The 17,234-nt window shown below is 34.2% G+C and overlaps 1 protein-coding gene across 1 annotated transcript in view; it reads left to right on the plus strand.

Annotated features, from left to right (window-relative positions):
• LRPPRC (leucine rich pentatricopeptide repeat containing) overlaps positions 1–17,234 on the plus strand; it is a 103,737-nt gene that overhangs the window by 18,873 nt on the left and 67,630 nt on the right. Inside the window, exons 4-14 of the mRNA XM_058551329.1 lie at positions 2,114–2,235; positions 2,340–2,398; positions 3,058–3,144; positions 3,764–3,890; positions 4,225–4,369; positions 4,665–4,810; positions 5,063–5,168; positions 5,250–5,357; positions 11,734–11,852; positions 13,665–13,758; positions 17,105–17,171. Coding sequence (XP_058407312.1) covers positions 2,114–2,235; positions 2,340–2,398; positions 3,058–3,144; positions 3,764–3,890; positions 4,225–4,369; positions 4,665–4,810; positions 5,063–5,168; positions 5,250–5,357; positions 11,734–11,852; positions 13,665–13,758; positions 17,105–17,171 — 1,180 coding nt within the window. The remainder of the gene's footprint in view (positions 1–2,113; positions 2,236–2,339; positions 2,399–3,057; positions 3,145–3,763; positions 3,891–4,224; positions 4,370–4,664; positions 4,811–5,062; positions 5,169–5,249; positions 5,358–11,733; positions 11,853–13,664; positions 13,759–17,104; positions 17,172–17,234) is intronic.

Consider the following 17,234-nt stretch of genomic DNA (forward strand, 5'->3'; position numbering starts at 1 on the left):
GTATTAGGACAGGTCCATATTTAGTATAGTCATATATCTATGATCTTGATAAGGGGAACCATATAGTGACATCTTAAAGTTTTTAGATGACATCACGTTTTTCTTGAACAGTAAAATGCCAAGCTGATTAACATAACTAGAAATAATTTTGAAAGCTTTGTGAGATGACAAAAATGGCAAATGAATCTTGTGGGAAAGCACAGTGTGATACATGGAGGAGGGAGTAATTATCCAAATTATACCAATGGAAGAGTGAGCTCTGATCAAGGCAGGAAACCTGGCTTTTGTACAAAACAGTTGTATTTTAGAATATTCCTTTGAGTTTGAATAAAATAAGTATAAGATAAGTGCAAGTGGATGGTAATATACAAAATTATTATGCAAAGAGATTGAACAAGAAGATGCTATCAAAACATTAAAAGTAATGGACAGCAGAGCCAGAGACATGAGAAATTATTATTAAAGGTTTAAAGGTATAAGGATATAAGGTAGGATACATAAGGAAATGCTTTTTTATAGCTTTTGATTATTAAAGTAGGATGTTTTAGGATTATATCCCTAAACTTTTGAGTTTTTAATTTAAATTTTAGACAGTTCTAGACTTCCTTAATTCGTACTACAAAGGGTACAATATATATTTAAAAAACAATTCTCTATTATCTTTTTCAAGAAATGACCCGTGAAATTAACTAGACGTCATAGTAAATATGAGGATAAAAATTTTACTGAAGTTCACGGAAACATTTTTGTCATCCATAGAACTACATCAGTGTGACAGAAATAAAGAAATGAAACTTGGTAGAGTTATGTTGAACGTTGATCTTGACTGAAATCTATATGAAAAACTAGAATAGATGTCACTTATGTGGGTTTTGAGCAGCTTTCTCAGCTTCTCCAACAACCTAGAGTGAGCGCCTTACAAAATTACAGAATGTTGTTTCCTTCAGCCTTAGAGCTATAGCCAACCATTGTTAGAATTCTGCTTGAGTTGATTTTTTAAAAGAAGCTTTCAGACACTATCTGGTAACCTTGTTGCATCATCATCATATTGCAGATGTTGAAGTACACATGGTTCCCTATAAGGCCCTGTATAAAATGTTACAGTGGTTAAGTGCTTAGGCGCTCAAGGCACCCCACCTACATTCAAATCTGTGGTCACTTACTAGCCATGTGGCCTTGGACGAGGGAAAGAGTTAGTGTTCTTCATCTGTAAGATGAGGATGATAAAACCTGCCTCAAAGCTGTTTGTGAGAAGAAACTGAACCTCTGTTTAGCACAGTGCCCGAGATGTAGTAAGCACTCTACGTGTCTACTAAGATAAAAACAAATATTAATTTAGTGGAATAAGTGTCTGCTGCCTAGAGTCTCAAACTGACACCAGATACCACAGGCCTGCGTGGCCACAGGCAGTTGAATAAAGATATGAAATTTAATACATAAAATTTAGTAAAACACGTTAGCACTAGATTGATATGATGACCATGTCAGGAGTGGGTAGAGTAATGCTGAGTAATAACCTTAATCGATGTGGCCATAGGCAAGATGGACATTGAAAGAAAACAAAGGGCATTGGAATGCAGGTAATTAACAATAGCAGACTAGAAATGGGGGTTAGCAACAGGAAATACCTTGGAAATGGAGCCTTCAAACAAAGACTTTGAGTAGCCTGGTTAGTAAATAAGCAAAATTGCCGGTAGAGTCCCACCTGTATAAAACAACTACAGTCACAATCTCTGCATCTCAGTGGGTCTGTAATGTGGCAAGGACTGCTTTATATCGAAAAATCTTTCATTAACTTCAAATACAAGCGTATTGTCAGCATTTTCTAACAGAAAGGGAATACTGTGCTTCATAAGTAAGAGACCTATTAATATCTGAATAGGCAGTTACTTATAACTGTACACTAACTCAGTAATTACTGTCTTATATGCTTTACCTTGCTCTATTCTGACAAGACTTTATAGAGATGGGTCTAAGTATGGGGTGAAATGCTGAAGTGATCATTTTACCATTTTTGTGTGTTTTATTAAATTTAACTGCAGATATTTTAGTTGTGGTAATGGATATGATTTTAAGTGCTTTTCTAAAAATTTGATTTAAATTTCATTTGTAGGTACTGTGTATGATGTAAGTCACTATAATGCTTTACTTAAAGTCTATCTTCAAAATGAATATAAATTTTCACCAACTGCCTTCCTGGCAAAAATGGAGGAAGCAAACATTCAACCAAATCGAGTAGGTAGTTGCTATTGTACATGTTTATTGGTCACATCACTTTTTTTTTTTTACGCAGAAAAAGTATTATTAAAAAAATATTAACTGCCTCGTTTCATTGACAGGTGACATACCAGAGGTTGATTGCGGCTTATTGTAATGTAGGAGATATTGAAGGTGCCAGGTATGGAGCTCTATAAATGTGTGTTTAAGCAAACAAATTTGTAAGTCTTGTAAACCTAAGAAGTTTCTTCTTAGTAAGGAAAATTACTTCAGAAGTGTTTTAATCTAGCAAATCTGGTAATATGACTTAGGTAAAATATAAAATTATGTAAGAGGGGAAAGATGGGTGAAAATTGCTTTTTTAATTAAAAATTTGATTGACTGGAGCAGAGGTTTAAAATTGTTGATGTATAAAGCTGGCTTTACTTTTTTTATTATTAATATTTCCTAAAGGAAATGTTATTAGCCATTTAAACTGTTCATTTGTAAAACTGGTAATATTCCCTTTATCTCGCTGATTCATATAAAATCAGTTATGACATTTCTCTGCTGTGTAAAATTTATTATTACTTTTGGATGGAAGGTTTAGGAAGTAAGGGATGAGTTGAAATGTACTATTTCATTTTTGACTAAATGAATCTTATTAAACTTCATGCTTTTTAAAGGTTAATTACCAGTGTAGATGAAACAGTGAGATTTTTAATAGTTACCTACTGTTTTTAACAAGCGTACTTCAAGACTGTTGATATAATTTGAGGAAGTGAGATTTTGTGTGTACATGTAGTAAAACATTTTTGAAGTATATTTCCAAGGAGTTTTTTCATTTCTCTTTTATTGCAGCAAGATTCTTGGATTTATGAAAACTAAGGATCTTCCAGTCACAGAGGCAGTATTCAGTGCCCTTGTTACAGGGCACGCAAGAGCTGGGTAATGTTCAACCTAAAGTTTTGTTCTTAGTGAGGTTTAATTATAGAAAATTATTATAGAAAATTAGTAAACCATTTTTATTTACCTCCTCAGAAAGAATCTTGAGTGTGTGAGGTAGAACATGCAAATTTTTAGAGAACTTATTCTTAAATTTGTTTCATAAAACTTTTATTTGAAAATTTTCAATTTTAAAAATTGGGCCTGATCTAAAGTTACTGACTATGTAAAGTTTATTAACTGCTGTGCTAGTGCGCTGGAAAATATATTTATTTTTGAAGAGTAATTTACTAAATATTATTCTTCCATAAAATGGTAAATTTGAGTCGTAACATCCTGGTGAAAGAGGGCACATTATTCAATGTCTATGTAATTAGTATACAATTTGGTTTCTCTTTTGGAAAAGTTACCTGTTAAAATTTAAGATGTTTATGATCTTTATTACTTGAGAAACCTGTAACCACTTTAATATGTATTTATCTTTTTCTAATGTTATGGTTCTAAATGGTACTTAAGAATTTTTAATTTTAATAAGCCTGGGTAGTACTTTTGGATTGAACAATAATATTAAATTTGGCAGTACTATAGTAGTCTGTTTTATTTTCTTTGAATTAACTTATAGAGATATGGAGAATGCAGAAAATATTCTCCCAGTGATGAAAGAGGCTGGAATTGAGCCTGGTCCAGACACATACCTAGCATTATTGAATGCATATGCTGAGAAGGGTGACATTGACCATGTTAAGCAGGTATGACTTACATAAATAAACATACTTTAAAATCGTTTGTATGAACTTGTGTTATGTTTTGCGTGAAGCAGAAAAGTGTAGTTTACATCTGTTTTTAAAGATATCTCTTATAGACAGTAGTACTGAAGGAAAATTCTTACTATAGTTTGGTACCTTGGTGTTAATGTAACAGTTATTGTTGAAATAGAATATTTTCTGTTTTATAAAAAAGTCCTAAAACTTTAAATGGTATATTTCCCTAATTTTTTTTAGTCTTGGTATTTTAATTTATTTGGCTTTAATTAAAAAATGCTGCTTTCTAACTTGTTCTTCTAATTTCTGGAACTGTCTGTAGACTCTGGAGAAGGTGGAGAAATCCGATCTTTACCTTATGGACCGTGATTTATTGCAAATTATCTTTAGCTTCAGTAAAGCTGGGTATCCTCAATATGTCTCAGAAATTTTGGAAAAAATTACATATGAAAGAAGATATATTCCAGGTAGTTTTAAAAAATTTATTTTCATGATTTTTCTAAAAATCTGAATTACTATTCTTACATGATGGAAAGGGCATTCTCTAACAATATGAACATAGAACTCTTTTAAAGTCAGCTTATTAAGCTAAAAAAAGCTTGAGTTAGTGAATACATGGGAATGTTTTGATTTGGAAGTGTTTCATTACTATTTAGGCAGATATATCCTTGTGTTTACAGTTCATAAGTTTGTCTTTCATGTTGCTTGCACTGTAAATATTGTTCAGTTCAGTAACAAAAGATGTCTTTGTTTTCTTCCCAGATGCAATGAATCTCATTTTGCTTTTAGTCACTGAAAAATTGGAAGATACGGCATTGCAGATTTTATTATCATGTCCTCTATCAAGGGAAGATGGTCTGAATGACTTTGGCAGTTTCTTTTTACGACACTGTGTGACTATGAATACGGTATTCTGTACATTTTTACTTTGTAGACAGTGTAATAAGCAGTGAAATAAGACTCTTTAAAATATAAGAACATATTAGGAAATTAGTCCAATTATAAACATTATGAAAACTTTGTTTTTGTGTTGCAAGATTATTAGATAGAAAGAGGATGAGAGGTTCAAATTTTTCATCTTAAATGGGGTAGAATATTTGCAGAAGGTCAAATGGTAGGATATTTGCAGATCCAGCTCATGTGGTGCGTTTTTTTTCTAGCCTGTAGAGAAGCTGAAAGACTACTGTAAGAAGTTGAAGGAAGCTCAGATGCACACATCTCCTTTGCAGTTCACACTCCAGTGTGCTTTACTGGCCAATAAGCCCGGTACTATATTCCCATAGTTAAAACTGACATAAGTAAGTTTTGCTGAGGTAGCTTTGTAATATTTTATCGTATCTTTTTCAGATTTGGCAAAAGCCCTAATGAAAGCTCTGAAGGAAGAAGGTTTTCCTGTCAGAACTCATTATTTCTGGCCGTTGCTAGTTGGACATCAGAAGGAGAAAAATGTTCAAGGTTAGGTTTTGCCTTTTAGATTTGTAGTGGTTCTGAGATTCAGTGTAACAATTTCTATACACATTTAATTGAGTTCTTTGGGAATACATACTTATTCCTGAATATTAGATTTTCTGAGAAAATAGAATTTACATAATAGTCAAGTATTAGGTAAGCATTTAAAAAAATGTAATGGATTTCTTTCATCTTAATTTCATTAATTTCATTTCTTAATTCGTCTCTGATCTTGATATTCAAACGTGAGTGTAGTTTGAAACAGTTCATTATTTTTAAGTTTTTCAAAAAACTCATTAGTTCTTGATTTTACATGTAGTGTTGAAATTAATTTGTCTAGCCTTATTAAAGATAAAGTTATAAATAATCAGGCCATTTTCTTAGTGGACCAGTCTGTTTCTTCTTAACTGAGCTGAGTTATACTAATAGGAAAGACAGGAAAACTTTTATTGCAAAATGAATGCTCATGACCTGTCAGCCTACTGATTGAAGGACAGAAATGTACAATCTTTCAGGTTCTTAAGTACGTTTAAGCATTTAGCTTACTTTTCCCTTGTACACATGGGATGTCTATAGGATATGAATAAGAATTGAACAAATATTAAATTTTAGAGTACAGTATCTAATTCTTTGGTTTGCATTATTGGTAATTCAGAAAGAGTAGTCTCATAAAAAGGTGCTTTTAACAGAAGTACTTCCCCCTTGGGGAAACAAAAAATAGTCTTTTTCACTTTATCTTGAAGTATAATGTGCTTTAGAATGAGATGCAGAGTTGTTAGTATGACATTGGGTGACAAACAAATGCACAAACAACAAAAAAAGTGCTTTTAGCAGACTTTCATATTGCAATTTTATTTTAAGTAGATAACCGTCTTCTGGTTTAAAGGAATTCATGAAACAAGTATTCCCTAATTGTTTCTGGCTATAAAAGTCTCTAAATCCTTTTTAGAAAAATCTTTGTGAAAACAATATGCTTGTTGATTAACTCTTTGCATATCCTCCAGTTCTGAAAGCTCCAAGAAGTAACCTTTAAGCCAGTATTTCTGACCCACAGAAAGTTTACATTATTCCATGAAAATCTTTGGGCATGTTAGTATTGTCCACTTTTACATAGCTATGAAAATGCTCTTGGTACCCCTGTTGAGATGTTTGTTCATCAGGTAAATTGGCTTTCCTCAACCCTATCACTATATCTAGACTTGAATTGACGCCCACATTTTTACTATTTAATAAACATAAAAGAATTCAGGTAATTTCTTTCTAGAGTTGTAGCTCAAGCTGGTAGAAAAGTGGGCTCTATCTTGAATCCATTTTTTCTTAGAATCTTAGAATTTAGATTTCAAAGGTGCCTGTTGACAGCCCCTGTTATATTAAGGAAGGCGTTGAGAGCCGCAGAGGGCTTCAGTTCCTGACCTTAGGATCCACATCTAGCTGTTGGTAGTGCCGGGACTAGAACTGGGGATTTCTGTCCTCCTGTTTTAAAGACTTTTTTTAGTACCATAACACCTCCATATTAGACATTTGTAAGTCTTATGCTGTATTTGTTTTATAAAAATTCTTGGCTGTTTAAAAATTAGGTACCAATTTTTGCATTAAGGACACTTGAAAAAGTGGTGCCCAGTTTTTTAATCAATGAAGGTTTTAACTGGAAAAACACAAAAGCTGAGAAAGGTAACTTGAGAATACCAGATATTGTTAGTAGTTTTACAGTTTTTAAAAACTAGTTTCTTCTTTGCCAGGGGGTCCTGAAATATAATAAAGTATATATTCTATGATTTTCTTTCAAGCAACAGGGAAATGGCTATATGTATTCTATGTAGTTTCTTTAGTGTAAGGTAAGAAAGTAACATTCTTAGTGCAATGAACTTGTTCTTTGTCTGGGGAAAGTCATATATAAACTGGTGGGAATAACAGAAGAAAATAATGGCTGCAGCAATGGAGGATGTAGAAGAGTGTTTCATAAGGAATATATAAAACCCTTCAGGAAATCAAAGAAAGAAAGGTGTCAAACCGAACAAAGAGTTTTCAACAATAGCATGATCACATTTTTATTGAATTCTAGAATTTTTCTGGCTGCGAATTTAGTATCACCAACCCCTAGGAAAGATTCTTATAATGACTTCCTCATGGCTCATCTTACTAGTGTTTTTCTCTGTGGCACAAATGGAAAAGTTACCACTTAGACTTTTAGCAAGTTGGCCTGAATGAGAGGAAATAACCCAGAATGATTGAGGATCTACATCCCTTGGTATACTTAGAAAACATAAAAATAAGAATATGGAAGGGGTAAAATATATAAGGAAGGGCCGATATGAAGGCCTAAATGCTAGTTGAGTGAAGTAGTTGGATAGAGGGTACTTTTCAAGAAGTAAGAAATTGCCTCCTAATAAAGTGAGTGCTCTGGGTAGAGTCTAAAATCATGTGGAGTAAACAGTCATAGTTGGTGAAAGTTGTTCAGGTAAACCATATATCTTTCCCAAAAGTTTGAACTGTTTTAATTCTTTTTTTTTTTTTCTTTTTTGTGAGGAAGATCAGCCCTGAGCTAACATCCACGCCAATCTTCCTCTTTTTGCTGAGGAAGACTGGCCCTGGGCTAACATCTGTGCCCATCTTCCTCCACTTTATGTGGGACGCCACCACAGCATGGCCTGACAAGCAGTGTGTCAGTGCACACCTGGGATCCGAAAGCGGGCCACCAGCAGCAGAGCGCACGCACTTAACCACTACGCCACGGGGCCGGCCCCAGAACTGTTTTAATTCTTATAAAACTTTTTGAATGGAGACTTTCCTGTAGATTCATAAATTTTCTTGTGACTACATCTGAAATTTTTTTTTTTTAATTTTTTTGTGAGGAGGATTGGCCCTGAGCTAACATCTGTTGCCAATCTTCCTCTTTTTTTTTTTTTTTTTTTTTATATGTGGGACACCGCGACAGCATGGCTTGATGAGTGGTGCATAGGTCTGCATCCGGGATCCGAATATGCAAACCCCAGGCCGCCAAAGCAGAGCTCGCAAACCCAACCACTGCGCCACGGGGCTGGCCCTGAAATATCTTTATTAGATTGTTTATTTAGTCTTAGTTTAGATTTTCATTGTTTATTTAGTCTTAGTTTCGATTTTCTAAGTTCACAGAGGTTTGGGATCCATGTTTATCTAAGTTAATATATGGTTAATCTTTTTTTATTTTAAAGGAAAATATGAATTGTATTTTTTAGGAGGGTGTGGGTAGACATGTCAGATTAGTCACCTTTTTTCTCCTTATTGATAAGTGTTTCTGTCTTCCCATCTGACTAAAGTTATTGAAGTGAGTATCTTTGTATGCTCCCTCAGAATTCTTGAGGGAGTGACTGAACTTTTCCTAGCAGAGGGTATGAACCCTGGTTTTCTTAAACCTGCTTTAGTTTCAGTTAGAAAGATATGTAAGTTAAAATTGCTGGCAACACAGATCATCTAAATGAGCAGAATGCACTCCCCCTCTGATAAACATTATTGGAAGAATGAAAAAATAAGAGAATAAAATGTATTGGAGGCATAGATGGTGGGGTGAAGTGTTTTGTGCAGGAATAAGAATCTTTTATCTGTAATCAATTTGTTGGCCTATTTTCAAACATTAGAAAATCAAACATATAGTTACCTCATTATGCTACCTTTACTCTATGTATCATCTAAGGAAATTTAAAAAAATGAGTTTTAAGACAGCTAAAAAAATTAAATCATTCTTGTTACTATTAACATTTATTTAATATTTTTAGGGTTTCACACATATTATTTCCTTTAATTTTAATGATCACCCTGAGAGGTAAGTAGGGAAATTTGTTGTCGTCATTGCTATATTACAGACATGGCACCGCTAAAAATCAAACACTTTTTGGTGGCAGAATAAGGACTGAATCCCAAGTCCTTCTGATTCCAGGAAAAAGTGTAGGTTTTTGCAATTTTGTGGTGTTACAAGCACCTGCCAGCAATTAGGAGACTGTGGTTTTTTATTCAAGATATCCTTTTGATCTTGAAGAAATCATTTACTTTAACAGTTCTGTTAATATAAAGATTATTTGACTTCTAAAGGCATTTCCAGGGGCCGGCCCCGTGGCTTAGCGGTTAAGTGCACGTGCTCTGCTACTGATGGCCCGGGTTTGGATCCTGGGCGTGCACCGACGCTCCGCTTGTCCAGCCATGCTGAGGCCGCGTCCCACATACAGCAACTAGAAGGATGTGGAACTATGACATACAACTATCTACTGGGGCTTTGGGGAGAAAAAGGGAAAAAAAGGAGGAGGATTGGCCTGGATGTTAGCTCAGGGCTGATCTTCCTCACCAAAAAAAAATAAAGGCACATAAAGGCACTTCCAGCTTTATTTACATACAGAAGTACACTCCCTTGATAGAGTGAGCTGAAGGCCCTGTTAATAAAGAGCTTGATAAACTGATCTAAACTAAGTTGTGATACTGGGATTCTTTTTGTTCAGTATGTTCTGTGTTTCCTGTTGTCCTCAATCTTCCTCTAGGTCTAGACCACAAGAATTTCTTCTATACATGTGGGTAATAATTCTTGGTACTTTTCTTCCATCCATTCAATAGGCCTGGATTCTTTCACCATGACTCTTCTTGTATGCAGAAAATTGTCCCATTCATCGAGTGCCTTGACACATATTTCCTTGCTTAATCCGTGTATGGTTGTTAGAAGGATTAAGCCAAGCGTTATGCGTTCAAGGCACAGTTTAGAAGGCACAGTTTCTGGCATATTGCCATTCCTAGTATGTAAACTAAGAAATTATGGCTCAGAAAGTTGAAGTAACTTGCCTAGATTTACACTGCTGTTATGTGCCAGGGTTGAGAGCTAGGTCTCTTTGAACTCCAAAGCCTGTTTTGGTTTTGTCATTTCACTGGAGTGTCTTATCAGAAACTTAGGTATTTACTTTAAACCGTGGTCATGTAAACAATCATTATTGGTCAGAAAGGACATTAGATTAGCACAAGTTTATTACTAGTAATTGAAAAGCAACTGGCTATGTCTTACTTTCAAGTGCTTAGTAATCTTTGCATATGAAGAAGAGCACAGTGTGATTTGCCATTTTTTATGGTAATTATAAAGGTTATTAGTACTAATTCCCAGTGAATTGTTAGAGGAATAGTTCTAAATTTTGCTTACAAGTATTGTTATGCTTGTGTGTGTTGTATGGACTAACTCTACATGCATGTTCTCCGAAATTTATATTAAGTAAGCACATGCTTTGTCTTTTGGAATTTTTTCTCTATAATTTTTACATCTTGAAAAATACATTTAAACATCTAAGATTTTGAAGATATTAGGTAATTTGAAATATAATGAACTGTTTAAATTTAAAACATTTTGATCCATAATCTGAGTTTTATCTAAAACAAATGTGCAGATATTCATAATGTAGTCAGACTTGCCTATATATTTGTGTACTCAGTGGGAATTTACAATCAAGTTTTTGTACTAGAGTGCATTACATAACAGATTTATAGAAATGTAATTTTTCTGTAGATGATATTATAGGGCAAAAACGGACTATTTCGGGGAAGTTTTAATAATGTGAAAGTAATGAAGCTAAAGAAGTAAGTTTTAAAGAGGAAAACAAGAAAGTCCTTTTTTATTAAACTTTGTCAAATTAGGTAACACCTGAGTAGTTTGACAGTTGTAGAATTAATTGATCTGATATAAACAAATCTGTTTGAAGCTAGCTATAGCTTTGGAAAACATGAAATGTCCTTTTAAGAAGTTAAAAGATTTTTATGAGTGGGAGAAGGGAAGGAACAAACAACTTACTAGATTTTTATAGTTCTAAATGTAATGAGACAGTAATTTATTAGAATCGATTGTTCTGGGTTCATTTTTTATTCTTATGTTATGAAATATGAAATCAGAAGTTAGTAACAATTAGGAAATTTTTTACATTAGTGCTTAACCTAAAAACACTTCTGTCTTTGGCAGATCCCCTCTCACCCTACTCCTCTAATGCCTTCTCTCTACAGTATTTATTCTTGTCGAGTTTCACTGTGTAGATCCATCACTGCTCTGTAATAGCAATGATGTTTTATGATCTGTGTTCAGTTGGGGTACCAGAAATGTTAGGCATATTGCTTAATTATCTTAAGTTTTCTTATAGTTATACTTTCTAGGATATTTCCTTAGTACTCGCTACTGAATTGAGAGAGATGAAGAAAAGAGCAATTTATTTTTTTCATTTATCGTTGTATTTCCTGACTCTGTTGCTTTTCTGCTTTCTCCTTTAGACAAACAAAATTCTCAGTACTTTTCCTACATTATAATTCAGAAAGTAAATGATCTGAATTTTCTGATCTTTTGTTAATTTATTTCAAGTTCTTCATCTCTGTGCTTCTAAATTTGATCTTACAGGTATAATTGAAATCCTGAAAGAAATGCATGAAATGGGAGTAAATCCTGATCAGGAGACATATGTAAATTACGTGTTTCCAGCTTTTAATAGTGTTAAATCAGTTCGTGCTGTTTTGCAGGTGAGTACAAGTGTTGTCTTAATTTCCTAATTGAAGAGAGTATCTTTCCTCCCTAACGTTTCATGGTAACCAAAAAAAGTCATTGAGGACTAAAAATGGTCTGTCTATATACACTTTTCTAAAGCTTTGTAAAAATATTGGTTAGTGTTAACATCTGTAGTGGGTAAACTTAAAAAATGTAAAAAGGTTCAAGTAACATTTTTCTTGTGTGTTCAAAAGACAATATGTCAGTATAGAAAAAGTTTAAATGAAACAATATTCACTCCTTAATCCCACTCTACAATGCAACTGCAGTTTTCATGTTTTGAATATTACTCTTCACTTCTATGTGAATTTTCATAATACACTCATTGTGTATTTACTGTTCTGTTGTGTTTTTTTTTAATAATCTTTTGTTTGACTCCAAAGCATTATTTTCCTGCCAAATACCTCCTGTCCACACAAGAATAGGCAAGGCATTTATGAAGGAGCATATGAAGAAATCAACTTGGACAGTGCATTGGATCAGCAACGGTTGCACTTTCCATTTTCAAAACAAAGTGCTATGCAATTAGGAACAACGTGGCAGAGCGCCAAATACTTGAATAAGAAATATTTTGTTCAAAAGATCTGTTTCCTAGGTGGTTATTCACATAATGCCTTGATTTTTTCTGATATTAATGGAGTATTTTTTCTTTCTTTGAAATAGTTACGTAATTACAATCCTCTTAAAGATAGAGTTCGTCTTTAGTGTCTTACCTGTCTTCACTGCATATTTAGCAGAGTATTTTGAGCCTACGCTACACATATTTTACTGTTAAAAAAGTAATTTTCCCACATATTTTTATTTCCCCAAAACCTGCTTTTTTCACTTGGCACCTTTCTATTACAGTATGTAATTCCACAAATTATTTTTTATGCTTGCATGCTGTTTTGTTTTCTGGATATACCATAATTTATTTTTATTCGTTGCTTATTATTGATTAGTTGGTTTTTAATATTGTCCCGTAATACAGTGATTCAATAAATATATTTGAGCTAAATTTTGGCTCATATACTTAAATTATTAAATGATATTGGGACAAATGATTAACCATTTGAAGTTAAAGTTAAATTTGATCTTTACCTCACTATATACCCCAAAATACCATTTTAGATCGATGTGTTAAATTTTTTTTTTTTTTTTTTTTTTTTGTGATGAGGAAGATCAGCCTTGAACTAACATCCATGCCAATCCTCCTCTTTTTGCTGAGGAAGACCGGCCCTGAGCTAACATCTATTGTCAATCCTCCTCCTTTTTTTCTCGCCCTTTTTCTCCCCAAAGCCCCAGTAGATAGTTGTATGTCGTAGTTGTACATCCTGCTAGTTGTTGTATATGGGACACCGCCTCAGCATGGCCTGACAAGGGGTGCATCAGTGCGCGCCTGGGAGCCGAAACCAGGCCGCCAGTAGCGGAGCACACGCGCTTAACCGCTAAGCCATGGGGCCAGCCCCCTAATGCATTGAATTTTTATTTTGTTGTGAATAAGAGAATTGTTCTAGTGTCTTCAATAGTAAGGAAGGAATAGTAATAGAAGGAAGGCATTGTAAGGGTAACAGATTATCTGAATTTGAAGGTAAGCATTTAATTTGAAACGTTGGAACTCCATCTCATAGCTTTTGCTAAAATTCAATTATTCAGTTTATGTATTGTTCTGGAAAATGATTTTTTTAAAATGAAGGCTTATCAGAGAATATAGTGATATAAATAAATGGGAAAATAGGAAATTTGAATGGCATATCAAAATATTTTTAGCTCAGGCATATTATCATTGAAATATGCTTTATCCCTAGGAAAATGGATGTCTACCTGAAAGTAATATATTTTCTCAAGCTGAATTGAGAAGTGAAGCAGTAAATGGAAACTTAGACTATGTTTTATCATTTTGTAAGTATGCAACATTAGCAGTAAACTTGGCAGGTGTTGATTTCAGTTACTATTGAGGGCACACAGGGTAGTTCATGCCCTCAGTGCCTACCTCAGGGTAGTTCCAGGTAACTCCCTTGAAAGCAAGAAAGTTTTTATATGTTTTATTTAAGTCAGACTGTTAAGACAGTTTATAAGTTGAACTTATATAGATAATTTGGAAGTAATTTTGAAGTTAAAAGGACTTCGATGTTAGATTGGACTGGGGACCCAGAAGACTTGTATCCTATTTACAATTAATTAAGCTGCTGATTATGGGACCTGGAACAAGTCTTTACCTTTCTTTACTTCAATTTCATGAAATGGAGATAGTATTACCTATCTATCTACCTTATGGGAGTTGTTGTGAAAATCAAATGAGAGTGTTTCTGAAAGTGTTTTCTAAACTAATACCTATCATAACCATAAGTTACATGAAGCCATCTTCCAGTCCTCATTTACAAAAACACAGCAAATGTTTTTACTGAACACTTAAAAATGCTAGGGTGCTTTACAGTGTTAATCGCATGTTAATAAAATTACCTCCATTGATAGATGAAGAAAGGCATAGAGAGGTTAAATGATTTGCCCAAAGTTAGTGATTGAGCCAGAACCAAGATCTTCTCACTTTAACCTTATTCTTTTCATCAGTGTCTTTAAGATATTTCTTGAAGTCTTCATTTTTTAATGTATCCATGACATTATACTTGACAGTTGTTCAGATCTTGTGAAAAAGATATTTAAAAACAAAACACGAACATCAGTTTCTAGCCCCCTAAATGTTAAAAGTTAAGCTCTGATTAATGTATATTCAAATTGTATGGGTGGAAGCCTTGTAAAAACCAGATGATTGGTACATATTGCCTGTGTATATGTTATTTAAAATAGTTCATTGTAATGTAAGGGAAAGGCAAAGTGTCCAGTATGAAAAGTGATGACTGTTAGAGGTGTAGTTGTTTGAGTCGAATGTTGAGTGTTAATGCTGGCTGCTATCTGAGTGTATTGATTTTGCCTTTCACTCTGTATAATATATAGATTTTCCACACTGACAAGATGAAAACGTAGAAGCATTAGCAGAGGAATCTGGGCACAGAAGGTGCATACATGAGAGCTGCCTTTTCCCTTTATCATACCATCCATTCCACTTCATTGTCAACCTCTTGATTTTTCAGACTTGTTTGTTGCTAAGGAAACTAGATGCTTTTTATCAGCAGCCTTCAGTGTGCTGATATTTCTAGTCACCTTTTTAATGAATAAAAACTTGACAATATTCTGTAAAATAGTAATTTGAATAGTATAAAAGTAAATTTTCAAGAGAGGTTGTTTATTAAATTTGAAAAAGAAAAATTCCAGGAACTTTAAGACAGAAGAGTATTTCAGCTCTCTCCTGTCAGTGCCTCCCCCCCCCCCCACACACACACTTTGATTTACAGGTCTTTGAAGAGCAGTTAGTTCTATAATTGCTGGTATTTGATGTAGGCAGCTCGTAGGTATGCACTTTTGGTTACTACATCATAAGGAATGGCAGGTAGTAGGGAAGAGTAAATGGCTTATCTTAATCGAGTTTGTGGAGTAGTAGGAAACATGTTCCCACTTGTGTTTGTAGGCATGGAAAATTGATTTGATCAAGCAAAATTAAAGGTTACTGAAAGGCATGTGCTGTCATGCACTGTATAATGATGTTTCAATGATGGACCACATATATGACCGTGGTGCCATAAGATTAGTACCGTATAGCCTAGGTGTGTGAAGTAGGCTGTTGCATCTAGGTTTGTGTAAGGACACTTTATGACGTTCACACAACGACAAAATCACCTAATGATGAGTTTCTCAGAACATCCCCGTCGTTAAGTGACACGACTGTAGTCGTGTCTGCTTTCAAATTCCTTGGGTGACTAAATGCAGGTCATTTTTAAAAAGATTTTTAGATTTTCAAATGCTGTATAAAACCACTCAGAAACTTATGCTCCCTGTTCAAGGAATACAACAGTTGATCTAAAATAATTCTCCTGTGTGTGTGTTAAATTTTTATTCATATTTAGGGAAGATGAGCAAATAGTCTTAAAATCTACTGTGACTTTTCCCATGAGTTTTCTTTTTTTAAGTTAGCCAGGTATCTTAATCTTCACCTAAAATGTATTTATTAATTTTGTCTTCAGAATTTGCCTCCACTAAGAATTCCTCTGTAATTCCATCCATCTTGTATCATTCAGTATCCACATGACATATATACTGAAAAGATTAAATCAATTACTTATGGGACCATTTTAATACAATGACAGGGAAAAATGAATTCAGGAAAAACGCCTACTTTGATTCTTTCCCTTGCTAGTTACAGCAAGGGTTATGTGAAGTATCAGGCCTTGTGTGTTAAGGCCTGATTCTTGCACTAAGGCAAATCAGGCTCACAATGTCAGCATTGAAACATACAAGGTTGTAGACTGTTAAATGCCAGAATGAGTAGTAGAGCAAACAAATGCTCAGAAAAGTGAAAGATCAATATAAATCAACTACATAACAGGTAAAGACCTATTTTATTATGACTTTAGGTTGTCACTTGCATGAATGCAGGTCATTAATCACAGTGGAAAATGGAATGAGAAAATGTGAATGATTCAACAGAACCTACTACCACTTACAGAAAAAAAACTTTTCCCTTCATCTACAGTCTTTATTTATTTATTTTTTGGTGAGGGAGATTGGCCCTGAGCTAACATCTGTTGCCAATCTTCCTCTTTTTGCTTGAGGAAGAGTGTCCCTGAGCTAACATCTGTGCCAGTCTTCGTCTATTTTGTATGTGGGATGCTGCCACAGCATGGCTTGGTGAGCGGTGTATAGGTCTGCGCCCGGGATCCAAACCCGCAAACCCTGGGCTGCTGAAGCAGAGCACGCGAACTTAACCACTACACCACCGGGCCAGCCCCCATCTATAGTCTTTAAAGGACAGAAGTCCTGTAGGGTAGTTACAGTCTCTCCCTTTGTAGTGCCACATATCCGATAACATACAGCCTCGTTATGTGTAACTGGCTGACTTGGAGTATGCTGGTAGATTAGTTATTGCCATTTTTACAAAAGAATATTTATAAAATTCATTAATTGTATATGTTCATGAAAATGAAGTAAAATGTTTTAAAAGGGTAGCTTCTATTGCAAATATATATAACTGCATTATCTAATTACTTTTGTATGAAAACATTTCCATTTTAAAAATGAAATTTCCAAAATGAAAATTAAAGCATATTGGTATAAATGTGTTTCCCAATAAGTTGATAATTTAAGTGTTTTTGGTTTTGGTCTGGAATTTAATGGTGGCTATTTTCTTTTGCAGTGGAATCAAATACATTGCCTTTCTCATTTAACTCTTTGAGAGGCAGCCTAATTCTAGGCTTTAGAAGGTAAGATGATCCCCTTATATAATGTTCTTTGCCTGAATATGGACTGATTTCTCCTTCCTTTTC

This window comes from Diceros bicornis, chromosome 12, assembly GCF_020826845.1.
Source record: "Diceros bicornis minor isolate mBicDic1 chromosome 12, mDicBic1.mat.cur, whole genome shotgun sequence".
Taxonomy (NCBI): domain Eukaryota; kingdom Metazoa; phylum Chordata; class Mammalia; order Perissodactyla; family Rhinocerotidae; genus Diceros; species Diceros bicornis.